General features: G+C 40.8%; 1 protein-coding gene across 48 annotated transcripts in view; it reads right to left on the bottom strand.

Annotated features, from left to right (window-relative positions):
• Window positions 1-15,316, bottom strand: part of FHOD3 (formin homology 2 domain containing 3) — a 508,721-nt gene that overhangs the window by 35,879 nt on the left and 457,526 nt on the right. For all 48 annotated transcript variants that reach the window (XM_054243584.2, XM_035269718.3, XM_054243586.2 and 45 more), the window contains one exon: window positions 1,121-1,303. In XM_054243584.2, the coding sequence (XP_054099559.2) occupies window positions 1,121-1,303 (183 nt within the window). The remainder of the gene's footprint in view (window positions 1-1,120; window positions 1,304-15,316) is intronic.

Genomic DNA, 15,316 nt, shown 5'->3' with positions numbered 1-15,316 from the left:
CTCGACTTCCTGATGAATACTGTAGTTCCCTGCTAAAGCGCCCCCCAACACCCACCACCACATATCTGGCCCTCACTATAGGACCTTGTTCTTTCCTTTGCCAAAAGATGGAGACCACATAGACTCTCCACTTGACTTAGTTATTTTTCTTTTTTAGAGATGGGGGTCTCACTCTGTTGCCTAAGCTGGAGTATAGTAAGGCAATCATAGCCCACTACAGCCTTGAATTCCTGGCCCCAAGTGATCCTCCCACCTCAGCCTCCCAAGTAGCTAGGACTGCAAGGGCATACCACCACACCCAGCTAAGTTTTAAAAATTTTTGTAGAGATAGGGTCTCACTATGACATCCAGGTTGGTCTTGAACTCCTGGCTTCAAGCCATCTCCTGCCTCAGCCTCCCAAAGTGCTGGGATTATGGGTGTGAGCCACTGCATCCAGCCTACCTGGGCTTTAGAATCTGTCTTCTCTGGGTACTTCCTCTCAACTGAGATCCCACACAGTCCACTTTTCATCTCTCCCTTTCCTTCTCCACTGGCTCTTTCTGTTCAGTCTGTAACAAACTCCCCCTGCCCCATTCCAGAGAGGATGCCGATGTCCTCTGCATTCTACTCAGGAGTCTCCTAAAGCCTTCTCCATTAAGGCCCCTTTCCTTCTATTCTCCTTCCAAACGTTTGCAATAGGCATCACCTTCAACTTTCTACCAGGGATACACTTTCAAAGGGACACAAAGACCTGCTAATTGCCAAAGTCACTGGCAGTTTAGGTGATTATTATCAGGTGGAAGGATTACAGGAAATTCTATATTGTGCTTTTCTATAGTTTCTACATTTTCTACAATGAGAATGTAGGCTCTGAAAAAAATGTAATTGTTTTGTTTTTTGATCAGTCATCTGGTGCCCACAATCTAGTGCCTGAGGCTGGTGCCAAGCAGATACTTTAGAATCAGCCCTCATTGGCCAGCTGCTGATCACCTGGTTTACACACAACTTCCTCATTGTCAACTCACCCTCTGCACCCTATGCCAAGAATGATATTTCACTGCCTTAATATTGATCAGTGAAAAATTGCCTTTCTCTATACTGTGGATGTGGGATCAGCTGTCTCTCTTACTAAGAGCTTACCTTTTCTGTGGTTTCATAATCCATTTTGAATGCCCAGAGGTGAAGCCGTGCGGAGAGCTCGCTGATGGAGGAGAGGGTGAGGAGAAACTGCTCTGCACTGCCCAAGGGCATTTCAGGGTTGGCCAGCTGAGCTTCCTGGATTTTCTGCTTCTCTTCATCAGTGGGAATCATCGTTAGAATTTTCTGGAAATAGGAGGTGATATCGTATATTTTCTCTTAGTGATAGGCTCTCCCCTGCCCCTTCAATGTTATAAAATTTATATTATAATTTTCCAACCAGGTAATAGAGATACATGCAGGTGTTATATTGTCATAAACCAAATGTACTTGAAGCAACTTGACCCAAATTTTAAGGGTCTTGCACACAAAGGACATTCTAGGCAAGGAAGGGAGATGGGAGTTGACAGAAAGATGAAAGACAAGACACAAGATTAGAGAACAGCTCCCTATTCCCTAGGAAGTAGAGTAAGACATGTCAAAAGAATTGCTTTGTAGTACTTTTCCTGGATTAAATTAAAAGCTTACAAGAATGAATCATTTTTAAAGAAGTCAGACTGACTTTTGTTCATATCACATATAATTATTTTAACTCTATTTCAAAACTTGCATAGAAATGATGGTACCTTAAGTAATACTAAACTTAAGTCTGATTGCAGAAAAAATGATGGTATCTACAAATACAAGCTAATGAAAAAAAGTTCACCTTTTAATTTTAATTGTTTCTGATAAAAATCAATTGTGGAAGGCAGAGAAGGCAAAAAGGCACCAGAATGCTTATAATTCTCATACACTCAAATTCCTCTGTGATTACATTTTTTTAAAGTAAAATTTCTTGTGTCTCCTTTTACCATTCCTATTTAACATCATATGGAAATCTTAGCCAGGCACATAAAAGAAATAAAAGGCATACAGACTGGAAAGGAAAAAACTGCTCATACACATAGATGTCCTAATTGTCTGCATAAAAAACTAGAAGGAATCTACAAAAAAGTTCTAAAACAAAAAAGTGACTTCAATAGTGTTGTATGATATAGGATCAATATACAAAAATCCATCTTATTAGTTCATTATCTATATATTTATAATGAACTAATTTTTTTTAAAGAAATGCTATTTACAATAAAACACATAGGTATAACTCTAAAAAATCCTGTTAAGTGTCTTTATGCTGAAAACCGGAAAATTCTGATGAAAGCAATAAAATAGAAACAAATAATAAATAAACAGAGTGAGATACTATGTTTATGGATTGACAGACTCAACAGGCAAGATGTTAATTCTTCCAAAACTGATCTATAGATTTAATTCAATTACAATCAAAATACCAGCATGAATTTTGTAGATATATGATGCAGGACAGGTGAGCACCAAAATTAGGGCTTAGTCTGGGAAGGTTTTTGGCTTTAATCAGGAAAGAATTCAAGGGCAAGTTGGTTGCAATAGACTGAAATTTTTATTGAGCAGTACTTCTCCTTCTGGAGCAGGGCTAACTCCTAGGCAGTGTGCCCAGAATCAGCAAAGTATGGGCTTTCGGCAACTGTATTTATATTCACATAAATCTGTTCTCAATTATATGCAAATGAAAGGTCAGTTCAACACAAATTGAGGGGTGGGTTGTTTAGAACTTTTTAGGAAAGGAGCAGTAACTTTTGGGTCTTGCCATGGAAAGAGGTGGTAACTTTTGGGTTGTTGCCATGGCATTTATAAATTCTCAGGGCTCTAGTGGGAGTATCTCCTATCAATGAGCAATGAGGGCAGCTAAGGATTGCTTTTGTCACTATCTGTGTTTTTTGTCAGGTTTTTTTTTGCTTTATCCCATCTGAACCAGATCCTGTTTTGGTCATCAGTGCTGGACCAGAAAACAAGTCCTGCTGATTCTAAAAGTTACATGGTAAAGCAGAAGAACTAGAAGAACCACATTTGAAAAAGAGTAACCTTGGAGAAATTATATAACCTGACTTTAACAAATAAAAAGCTACAGTAATTAAGACAATATGTCATTGATAAAAAGATCGACACCTAGATCGATGGGACAGAGCTGACAGTTCTGAAAAGGACACACGAATATGGCCCATTGATTTTGAAAAAGGTGCAAGGCAATTCAATAGAGAGAGGATATTATTTTCAACAAACAGTGTTAGAACAACTAGGCTCTATATGCAAAAAAAGTAACCGCAAGTTAAACCTTATACCATATACATAAACAAACTCAAAATGGATGACAGATCTAAAAATAAAATGGAATACTATGAAACTTTTAGAAGAAAACATAGGGGAAAACCTTTATAACCAAGGTTAGGCAAAAAATTCTTATACATGATACTAAAAAAGAATAGGTTAATAAACTGAACTTTATCCAAATTAAAATTTTTTGCTTTGTGGTAGACACTGTTAGAGAATAGAGGTCAAGCTGTAGTTCTTCAAAAGATTAAACATAGAATTATCATATGGCTCAGCAATTCCATTCCTGGGTATTTACCCTAGAAAAATGGAAACTTACATTCACACAAACACTTGTACATGAATATTTGTAGTAGCTTTATTCATAACTGCCAAAAACTGGACCAAGCTAAACATTCTTGAGCAGTGAATATATAAATTGTAGTAGATTCCCTATAATGCAATAGCACTGAGCAATAAAATGAACAAACTATAGATGTGTACAGTGACTTGAATGAATCTCAAAGGCATTATGCTGAGTGAAAGAAACCAGTCTCAAAAGATTACATGCTATTTACAGGACATTCTTGAAAAGACAAACCCATAATGATGGGGAATAAATAAGTGGTTATCACGTGCCAGAGATAGGTTGAGGGTACAACTACAAAAGGGCAATACAAGAGTTTTGTTGGAAAATGGGACTATTTTAAATCCTGATTGCAGTAGTCATTGCATGAATTTATATGCTTTAAAACTCACAGAACCATATACCAAAAAAGTCAACTGCACTCTATATTAGTTCAAAAACTTAAAAAAAAAAATGAGAAACAGGACTCTTGACACTACAGCCCCAACATATACAGATGTTGACACAAGTATGCATCAGGATGTATCTGGCTAGGACAGATGTAGTCCTGGGCTTGATGAGGCTGTTAATAGGCAGGGCTGCCTTAGTAGTTTATCAGAAGTCAGTGAGGCAAAACTGCATTGCAGATGTGAGTTCAGGCTGTAGTCAGTGTAAAGTTGTTGAAGGTAAGCCCAAGACAACTCCCTCTCCAACTGTCCCTTCACCAGGGCTCCAATCACCTGAGGCTTCAGGTAGAATTTGAGCATCTGGAGATATATGTGGTGGCAGTGCTATTTGTTTGCCTACAACCTCTGGCGCATGTCCTACCTGCTCACACAGATGGCATTAACAGATAGGCAAGACACTTCAAGTAGATGTTGCCTCTTTAAAAACGTGCATGATTTAAACTTGACTAGTTTTTTAAATAAATGCTTCACTAAAATTTGTATTTTAATTTCTTTTTTTATATAATTTTTAAATTTTTTATTGTGTTTAGGTTTTGGTGTACATGTGCAGAACATGAAAGATAGTTGCAGAGGTATACACATGGCAATGTGTTTTGCTCCCTTCCGTCCCTTCACCCACATTTGGCATTTCTCCCCATGCTATCCCTCCCCAGCTCCCCCGCTGCTGTCCCTCCCCTATTCCCCCCAATAGACCCCAGTGTGTAGGACTCCCTTCCCTGTGTCCATGTGTTCTCATTGTTCATCACCTGCCTATGAGTGAGAATATGTGGTGTTTCATTTTCTTTTCTTGTGTCAGTTTGCTGAGAATGATGTTCTCCAGATTCATCCATGTCCCTACAAAGGACATGAACTCATCATTTTTGACTGCTGCATAATATTCCATGGTGTATATGTGCCACATTTTCCCAGTCCAGTCTATCGTTGATGGGCATTTGGGTTGGTTCCAGGTCTTTGCTATTGTAAACAGTGCTGCAATGATCATTCGTGTGCATGTGTCCTTATACTAGAACGATTTATAGTCCTTTGGATATATACCCAGTAATGGGATTGCTGGGTCAAATGGAGTTTCTATTTCTAGGTCCTTGAGGAATCACCACACTGTCTTCCACAATAGTTGAACTAATTTACACTCCCACCAGCAGTGTAAAATTGTTCCTATTTCTCCACATCCTCTCCAGCATCTGTTGTCTCCAGATTTTTTAATGATCGCCATTCTAACTGGCGTGAGATGGTATCTCAATGTGGTTTTGATTTGCATCTCTCTAATAACTAGTGATGATGAGCATTTTTTCATATGTTTCTTGGCCTCATATATGTCTTCTTTCGTAAAGTGTCTGTTCATATCCTTTGCCCATTTTTGAATGGGCTTGTTTGTTTTTTTCCTGTAAATCTGTTTGAGTTCTTTGTAAATTCTGGATATTAGCCCTTTGTCAGATGGGTAAACTGCAAAAATTTCTTCCCATTCTGTTGGTTGCCGATTCACTCTAGTGACTGTTTCTTTTGCCGTGCAGAAGCTGTGGAGTTTCATTAGGTCCCATTTGTCTATTTTGGCCTTTGTTGCCAATGCTTTTGGTGTTTTGTTCATGAAGTCCTTGCCTACTCCTATGTCCTGAATGGTTTTGCCTAGACTTTCTTCTAGGGTTTTTATGGTGCCAGGTCTTATGTTTAAGTCTTTAATCCACCTGGAGTTAATTTTAGTGTAAGGTGTCAGGAAGGGGTCCAGTTTCTGCTTTCTGCACATGGCTAGCCAGTTTTCCCAACACCATTTATTAAACAGGGAGTCCTCTCCCCATTGCTTGTTTTTGTCAGGTTTATCAAAGACTGTATGGTTGTAGATATGTTGTGTTGCCTCCGATGCCTCTGTTCTGTTCCATTGGTCTATATCTCTGTTTTGGTACCAGTACCATGCTGTTTTGATTACTGTAGCCTTGTAGTATAGTTTGAGGTCCAGTAGTGTGATGCCTCCCACTGTGTTCTTTTTGCTTAGAATTGACTTGGCTATGTGGGCTCCCCTTTGATTCCATATGAAGTTCAAGGTGTTTTTTTCCAGTTCTGTGAAGAAAGTCAATGGTAGCTTGATGGGGATAGTGTTGATTCTGTAAATTACTTTGTGCAGTATAGCCATTTTCATGATATTGATTCTTCCTAACCATGAACATGGAATGTTTCTCCATCTGTTTGTGTCCTCTCTTATTTCGTTGAGCAGTGGTTTGTACTTTTCCTTGAAGAGGTCCCTTACGTTCCTTGTAAGTTGTAGTCCTAGGTATTTTATTCTCTTTGTAGCAATGGTGAATGGCAGTTAGTTCTTGATTTGGCTCTCTTTAAGTCTGTTATTGGTGTATAGGAATGCTTGTGATTTTTGCACATTGATTTTATATCCTGAGACTTTGATGAAGTTGCTTATCAGTTTTAGGAGTTTTTGGGATGAGATGATGGGGTCTTTTAGATATACTATCATGTCATCTGCAAATAGAGACAATTTGGCTTCCTCCTTTCCTATTTGAATACCCTTTATTTCTTTTTCTTGCCTGATTGCTCTGGCTAGAACTTCCAGTACCATATTGAATAGGAGTGGTGAGAGAGGGCTTCCTTGTCTAATGCCAGATTTCAAAGGGAATGCTTCCAGTTTTTGCCCATTCAGTATGATATTGGCTGTTGGTTTGTCATAAATAGCTTTTATTATTTTGAGATAAGTTCCATCAATACCGAGTTTATTGAGGGTTTTTAGCATTAAGGGCTGTTGAATTTTGTCAAAGACCTTCTCTGTGTCAATTGAGATAATCATGTGGTTTTTGTTTTTGGTTCTGTTTATGTGGTGAATTACATTTATAGACTTGCATATGTTGAACCAGACTTGCATCCCTGGGATGAATCCTACTTGATCATGATGGATAAGCTTTTTGATGTGCTGTTGCAATCGGCTTGCCAATATTTTATTGAAGATTTTTGCATCTATGTTCATCATGGATATTGGCCTGAAGTTTTCTTTTCTAGTTGAGTCTCTGCCGAGTTTTGGTATCAGGATGATGTTGGTCTCATAAAATGATTTGGGAAGGATTCCCTCTTTTTGGATTATTTGGAATAGTTTCAGAAGGAATGGTACTAGCTCCTCTTTGTGTGTCTGGTAGAATTTGGCTGTAAACCCTAATGGACCTGTGGTTTTTTTGTGTGGTAGGCTCCTAATTGCTGCCTCAACTTCAGACCTTGTTATTGGTCTATTCATAGTTTCAGCTTCCTCCTTGTTTAAGCTTGGGAGGACACAGGTGTCCAGGAATTTATCCATTTCTTCCAGGTTTACTAGTTTATGTGCATAAAGTTGTTTGTAATATTCTCTGATGATGGTTTGAATTTCTGTGGAATCTGTGGTGATTTCCCCTTTATCATTTTTTATTGCATCTATTTGGTTGTTCTCTCTTTTCTTTTTTATAAGTTTGGCTAGTGGTCTGTCTATTTTGTTGATCTTTTCAAAAAACCAGCTCTTGGATTTATTGATTTTTTGAAGGGTTTTTCGTGTCTCTATCTCCTTCAGTTCTGCTCTGATCTTAGTTATTTCTTGTGTTCTGCTAGGTTTTGAGTTTTTTTGATCTTGTTCCTCTAGCTCTTTGAATTTTGACGATAGAGTGTCAATTTTGGATCTCTCCACTCTTCTCATATGGGCACTTATTGCTGTATATTTTCCTCTAGAGACTGCTTTAAATGTGTCCCAGAGGTTCTGGTATGTTGTGTCTCCATTCTCATTGGTTTTGAAGAACTTCTTTATTTCTGCCTTCATTTCATTGTGTATCCAATCAACATTCGAGAGCCAGTTGTTCAGTTTCCATGAAGCTGTGCGGTTCTGGGTTGGTTTCTGTATTCTGAGTTCTAACTTGATTGCACTATGGTCTGAGAGGCTGTTTGTTATGATTTCAGTTGTTTTGCATTTGCTGAGCAATGCTTTACTTCCAATTATGTGGTCAATTTTCAAGTAGGTGTGATGTGGTGCTGAGAAGAATGTATATTCTGTGGATTTGGGGTGGAGAGTTCTGTAAATGTCTATCAGGTTTGCATGTTCCAGGTCTGAGTTCAAGCCCTGAATATCCTTGTTAATTTTCTGTCTGGTTGATCTGTCTAATATTGACAGTGGAGTGTTAAAGTCTCCAACTATTATTGTGTGGGAGTCTAAGTCTCTTTGTCAGTCGTTAAGAACTTGCCTTATATATCTGGGTGCTCCTGTATTGGGTCCATATATATTTAGGATGGTTAGCTCTTCTTGTTGTATCGATCCTTTTACCATTATGTAATGTCCTTCTTTGTCTCTTTTGATCTTTGTTGCTTTAAAGTCTATTTTATTGGAGATGAGAATTGCAACTCCTGCTTTTTTTTTTTTTTGCTCTCCATTTGCTTGGTAAATCTTCCTCCATCCCTTTATTTTGAGCCTTTGTGTATCCTTGCATGTGAAATGGGTTTCCTGAATACAGCACACCGATAGGTTTTGGCTTTTTATCCAATTTGCCAGTCTGTGTCTTTTGATTGGTTCATTTAGCCCATTTACATTTAGGGTTAATAGTGTTATGTGTGAATTTGATACTGCCACTTTGATGCTAGCTGGCTGTTTTGCCCATTAGTTGATGCAGATTCTTCATTTTGTTGATGCTCTTTAGCATTTGGTATGTTTTTGGAATGGCTGGTACTAGTTGTACCTTTCTATGTGTAATACCTCTTTCAGGAGCTCTTGTAAAGCAGGCCTGGTGGTGACAAAATCTCTGTGTACTTACTTGTTTGCAAAAGATTTTATTTTTCCTTCACTTATGAAGCTCAGTTTGGCTGGATATGAAATTCTGGGTTGAAAGTTCTTTTCTTTAAGGATGTTGAATATTGGCCTCCACTCTCTTCTGGCTTGTAGAGTTTCTGCCAAGAGATCTACTGTGAGCCTGATAGGCTTCCCTTTGTGGGTGACCCGACCTTTCTCTCTGGCTGCCCTTAGCATTTTCTCCTTCATTTCAACCCTGGTGAATCTGACAATTATGTGCCTTGAGGTTGCTCTTCTTGTGGAGTATCTTTGTGGTGTTCTCTGTATTTTCTGGACTTGGATATTGGCCTGCCTTGTTAGGTTGGGGAAATTTTCCTGGATAATATCCTGAAGAGTGTTTTCCAGCTTGGATTCATTCTCTTCATCACATTCTGGTACACCTATCAAACGTAGATTAGGTCTCTTCACATAGTCCCACATTTCTTGGAGACTTTGTTCTTTCCTTTTTGCACCTTTTTCTCTAATCTTGGCTTCTCATTTTATTTCATTGAGTTGATCTTCGACTTCTGATATCCTTTCTTCTGCCTGGTCAATTTGGCTGTTGAAACTTGTGCATGCTTCGCGAAGTTCTCGTGTTGTGTTTTTCAGCTCCTTCAATTCATTCATACTCTTCTCTAAGTTGTCCATTCTTGTTATCATTTTCTCAAATCTTTGTTGAAGGTTCTTAGTTTCTTTGCATTGATTTAGAACATGTTCTTTTAGCTCACGGAAGTTTCTCATTACCCACCTTCTGAAATCTGATTCCGGCATTTCATCACACTCATTCTCTGTCCAGTTTGTTCCCTTGCTGGTGAGGAGTTTTGGACCTTTGTAGGAGGCGAGGTGTTCTGGTTTCAGGTGTTTTCCTCCTTTTTGCACTGGTTTCTTCCCATCTTTGTGGGTTTATCCATTTGTCATCTTAGTAGTTGCTGATTTTTCGATTGGGTCTCTGAGTGGAGGCCCAGATTGTTGATGATGAAGTATTTTTGTTTCTTAGTTTTCCTTCTGACAGTCTGTATTTTAATTTCTTTAGCACTGCCATTGTTTTTGGTATGACCAAACTTCCAAAATGAAAAACCGTTAACACTTTGTTCAACCTTCAGAAGACATCTTACTGTGATAAATATTGTTGCTTTGTTCCTTTGCAAAAGCAATCACTTTTCTTTTTGTTTTTCATTTCTGTAATTTATACTATTTTAACATTGAGTTGCTGATTTATGAGGCTGCCACCTTCCAGTTGATTTTATTTTTTACAAATCACTGACAATAAGAATAGCTGTAAGATAGAGGGATGGCAGATTAAAGCCACCTCCTATGAGCCCCTCCTGTGAGCTGACGGCTCTTGTTTTTCATGAGCAGATGATAATGTGATGAGTATGAGATAGTATATTTTCACTTGCTTTTCTACGTCAGTAGATTTATTGATAATTTTATGATTGTCATTTCACAGGAAAGCAAACATCAAACAAGACCAATATGTTGATAGGGATAGGGAGCAGAGAAATTTTAGGCACCCTCAAGCCTAGAACCCTGGTCCAAAGTGAGAACTTTACATCCCCATTTTCCCACTTGAATGTTGCCTTTTCCAAAACCACCCTGGGTCTGCCCCACCACCATTCTGTACCCATAAAAACCTCAGGCTCCACTGGCATAGAGGAGAGAAGGGGAGAAGAGGAGAAGAGCAGGACATCAGAGTTTGTGGTTTAATGTCAGAGAGAGGCTTTTTGACCCCAGAGGGATGGCCTGACAGCACTGCTTTGAAGTGGAATATACACAGGATGGCCAGACTCTGCGAGAAGCTCACTTTCCTGTGCCATCCTCTTTCCAGCTCCCCTTCCCGCTGAGAGCCACTTTCATTGGCAATAAAACCCTCTGTTTTCACCATCCTTCAATTCGTTTGTGTGACCTGAGTTTCTCTGGACACCAAACAAGAGCTCTGGTGCCACAGCTGTGGATGCTAAAGGCTGTCATACTGACCCTCTGCCCTCACTGGTGGAGAGCAACCACCTCATGTGAAAAGGCAGAGGGCTCACTGAGCTGTTTAACACTTAAGCTGTCAGCAATGGCAAAGGTAAAAGAGCACACTGTAACATATGCCCTCTGGAGTTTCCGGGTTGTGGGTACTCCCGGCCACATGCTCCTGCTGATGCCCAGAAGCACTTGTCCTGGCTCCTGTACTCACTCACCTGTGTGCAGGCTGAGTAAGCAAGACAGCCCCATCAGGGGGCCCATGAAGGGGTCAGGGAAAATTTCCTGTTTCAATGTGATAACCTCCATGTTTTCAGCTTTCTCCTAGACAGTATTCCTCTAGTACTACTCTAAGTATATTTGCTTTTGTATCTGAAAGTCATGTATTTTGGAGAAAATGCAGAAATCTCCTTTTTAAAAAATAGACCCAAATACCATTGGGTTTGGCCATTTCATATACCTGCACACGAAACAATAATGAGTAATTCTTTTTCCCTGTGAGTTTTAAACAACCCTAGCTACAACTTTGTATAAGCATCTACCACAAAGATTTTGGTGACCACAGCAGAAAGCTGAAGCCCTAAGAGCTATGCCTGGTTTTCAAACAATGTGCATACTTGCATGAGAAAATAGTGTTCTTTCCATGTACTTACTTTGCTGTAGCAACTTTAAAAAGTCTTTTTAAAGCTTCTTGATAGTATCCGTTCACTCTTATTACTAATTGAGGCACATTAGAGCAGAAATTATTCTGTCAAACTCACAGATAAAATGATTTGCCTGAAGCTAAGCTGGATCAACCAAGGCAGAGCTAGAGAAGAACCTAAGGGCCACCTCTAGTTTCTAGCACTGGCTCCAAAGTTCATGGGGATTTAAATTAACACTGAATAAATTCAAATAAATGCAAATTAATGGTGCAGCTAAGCCAGTCAGTCATCAGGATATTCTAGTTCCCTGGCACTGCTGAGCCAACTGTGACTCTCTGTGGTCAGCCTCCTCTGTGTGTGTCTAGCACCCACACAGCTGGGCACCTGTGGACAAGCACTGTGCAGGGTCAACTGCTTTCAAAGATGCTGTCATTTTTTATCTGCGGCCAAAGAAACTTCTGTTTCTAGGATGCTGATTGGACTGGCAGCCAAACTGGGCCAAGTTAAATGTTGTTTGGGACCATTCAATTGTGCTATCCTTTGAGTGGACACAGACTCTATAAAAAATTAGAAAAGAAAGAAAAAGAAAAAATAATTATACTTCCATTTATGATAATTTGATGCCATTTTACTTGGGGAAATATCATTAATGCTACTTAGAGATGGCTGCAAAATGATTTTCTGAAGTTTAATACTCTTACAAAAAATGACTTTCTTAATGAATTTAACTACTTACTCCTTCAGGTTTTCATGACAAACCTGGATACATACCATTGGGTTGCTAAGCAAAGCCACAGAATGAAAACATTCTAATTATGTTTAGGTATACAGAGCTTTCAGATGACCCCATTAAGCTGTGGAGCCATGCTACAGTGCCTGCATCTGAGAAGCAGACAGTTTGGCTAAAGGCCCTTTGGGTGCAAGCTGGAAATCTCATTAACAAAGATCTGTATGTACCCAATTACATCTCTTCTCAGTCATGATTTAACTCTTGAACAAGCCTAGAAAGCAAACTCTGGGTATTGGTTTGGCACGTGGGTCTAGATCATTTCTGCCTCTCAGGTTCCTGAGATCAATGGCCCAAGACAATAGGTGATGGCTGAGAGTCCCCTGGATTCCACATTTTCCAAGAGGGCTGTTTCCACTGGAGCCTTCTCAGCTGTGACAGGGGAGTGCTGAGGGGTCTATATAGTCTCTGCATTCACATAGTCATCCTTTAGATCAGGGGCTCTTAACCAGGGTGACTTTGCTCCTAAGGGGCCACGTGACAATGTATGGAGACAGTTTTGGTTGTGGTGGGAGGGTAGGTAGGTGTTACTGGCATCTAAGGGGTACAGGCCAGGAATGTGCTAAACATACTATAAGGCACAGGACAGCCTCCTACGACAAAGCACTGTCTAACCCAAAATGCCAGTAGCACTGAAGTTGAGAAACCTGCTTTAGAAAAGAATGTAAAAATGTAACTCAATGTGTCATTGTGACTATGAATTTACTGAGGACTCAAAATGCAATTAAATCTCAGTCAGGGTTACCAGTGTTTCCTGTGGCTGTGCCTCCTCACTTCAAATTGCTCCGTGAGTCAGCTATTCCCAGGGAGTAAACATAAGCAGCACAGTGAAGAGGGCTGCGCTACTTTGTTCATGTCTCTCCCTCCCCTTTCAGATTCCCTCTTAGTCTCTGCAGCATACAAACCAGGCATGGAGGGCCCCTATGGGGCCAGCCAACCCCCAAAACTGCAGTCTGTATTCTAGATTCAGGCTTCAGAGCTCCCATCCCGGCTCCCAGGCTCTCCAGCTCACTGGCTTGGGGGCCTGGACACAGACTAATGCTGGGACTCCCGTTCTTCATCTTCACAGTGGGGAGCATACGTATCTCATAAGCTTTGATGAGAATCTGTGGCAGGCACCTACTTGCTGCCTGGCCCACAGTGAAAATACTATGAAAGTCGGATTTGGTGCTGTGCTGCTATTCCCATATCTGTCAGCACCACAGCTATAATTATTTCTTCCTGAATCAAAAGCATGCACAATTGGAAACCAGCCAGACAAGAAAAAAGAGTAATTTGGTTCATTCTATAATTTGAGTAACTTATTGTATCTGAAACTTTCCCCACCTGGGGAAAGTTGCATTTCAGGAAAGAACACAGGCAGAACCAAAAGAATCAATTTCTCCTGATGGATTTTCAAGTTCTCATGACGAGGAGGAGAAGAAATATTTTTAAAGGGGGCAGTTGTCCTTTTATTCCTTTAATCAGGCTGGCTCTGGCTATCTTTATAGCCTCTCTCTGTCTGAAACTGAAGCTTTTGTGCTCTCTAATGGATCTTGCTGTGTAAATAGGATGGCCCAAGAGCCACTGCCTTCTCTCCTCTAGAGGATACTTTGCACTTGGTACATCCACATCCACCTAAGAGCAGGCCACTGCCCTTCTCCTCCCTTGCTTTCTAGGAGGGTCCCAGAGTGGGTTGCATCACACTGAGGCCTGGCCTGCCCCTCGCTGCAGTCTGGCAGCTGCCTCAGTCTCTCTCTTTGTATCTCCCGGCTGTCATCCTCTCACTCCTTCATGCCCCTTGCTCTGGTCTGTTGTATGCCCTCACTCTCTGGATTGGCTGGATTCCTGGATTTGAGTGGGTCCCAAATCCAATGACTGATATCCTAAGAAGAAGAAGGAAGTTTGAACAGAGAGAGGAGAATGCTATTTGAAGACAGGGAACACACATGGATATGCTGACCGGCTTTGTTGCCTGGCCTGGCTCCAGAGCTCAGGGCACAACTTCTTCTGCCAGGAAAGAAGTGCATTTCCCTTATTGTACCTGTTCTTGGAACAGGGTGTGTGCATTTCTCAGAGTAGAGCTGCTCGGGCCTTATATGGGTTTTCTAGGGCTGCCATAATAAAGCATCACAAACTGGGTGGCTTAAACAACAGAAGTGTATTCTCTCAAAGCCCTAGAACCCAGAAGTTCAAAATCAAGATGTCAGCAGGACCATACTGTCTCCAAAGGCTCCAAGGGATGCACTTTGCTTCTTCCCAGCTGCTGGTGGCATTCCTTGGCTTGTAAAGATATCACTCCAATTTCCACCTCCATCATCACATGGCATTCTGTATGTCTCTCCGCATGTTCTCTGTCTTCAAATAGCATTCTTCTCTCTGTGTTCAAACTTCCCTCTTCCTTTTTTTTTTTTTTTTTTTTTGAGAAGGAGTCCTGCTCTGTTGCTCAGACTGGAGTGCAGTAGCATGATCTTGGCTCACTGCAACCTCCACCTCCCAGGTTCAAGCAATTCTCCTGCCTCAGCCTCCCAAGTAGGTGGGACTACAGGCACATGCCACCACGCCTGGCTGATTTTTGTATTTTTAGTAGAGATGGGGTTTTACCATGTTAGCCAGGATGGTCTCGATCTCTTGACCTCATGATCCACCCACCTCATACTGGGATTACAGGCGTGAGCCACTGTGTCTGGCCATCTTCTTTCTTCTTATAAGGATACTAGTCATTGGATTTAGAGCCCACCTGAATCCAGTATGACCTCATCTTAACTTGATTACATATGCAAGACCCTTTTTCCAAATAAGGTCACATCCCGAGTGGGCATGAATTTGGGGGGTTGCTATTCAATGCAATTCAGGCCTCTAGGAAAGGTTTTTCCTTTGAAGGTCCCTTCCTTCCAAAGCATGAAGGCATGCCTGGCGGGCTGGGTGCAGACCCCTCTGCATACTGTGTGCCCCCGCTCCTGCCCATTCCCGGGGCTATGGGTGATTCTGGCCAGAGGCCCGGGCCCTTCCTCACTCTCAACTTCTCTGTAGAAGGGTTGCTCTCCCTCTCTGGAGTTAGGCATCATTGGTTTTGT

This window comes from Callithrix jacchus, chromosome 13 (assembly GCF_049354715.1).
Source record: "Callithrix jacchus isolate 240 chromosome 13, calJac240_pri, whole genome shotgun sequence".
In the NCBI taxonomy this organism is placed as follows: domain Eukaryota; kingdom Metazoa; phylum Chordata; class Mammalia; order Primates; family Cebidae; genus Callithrix; species Callithrix jacchus.
Note: the sequence above shows the minus strand (reverse complement) of the source record. Positions and strands in the feature narration are given on the sequence as shown.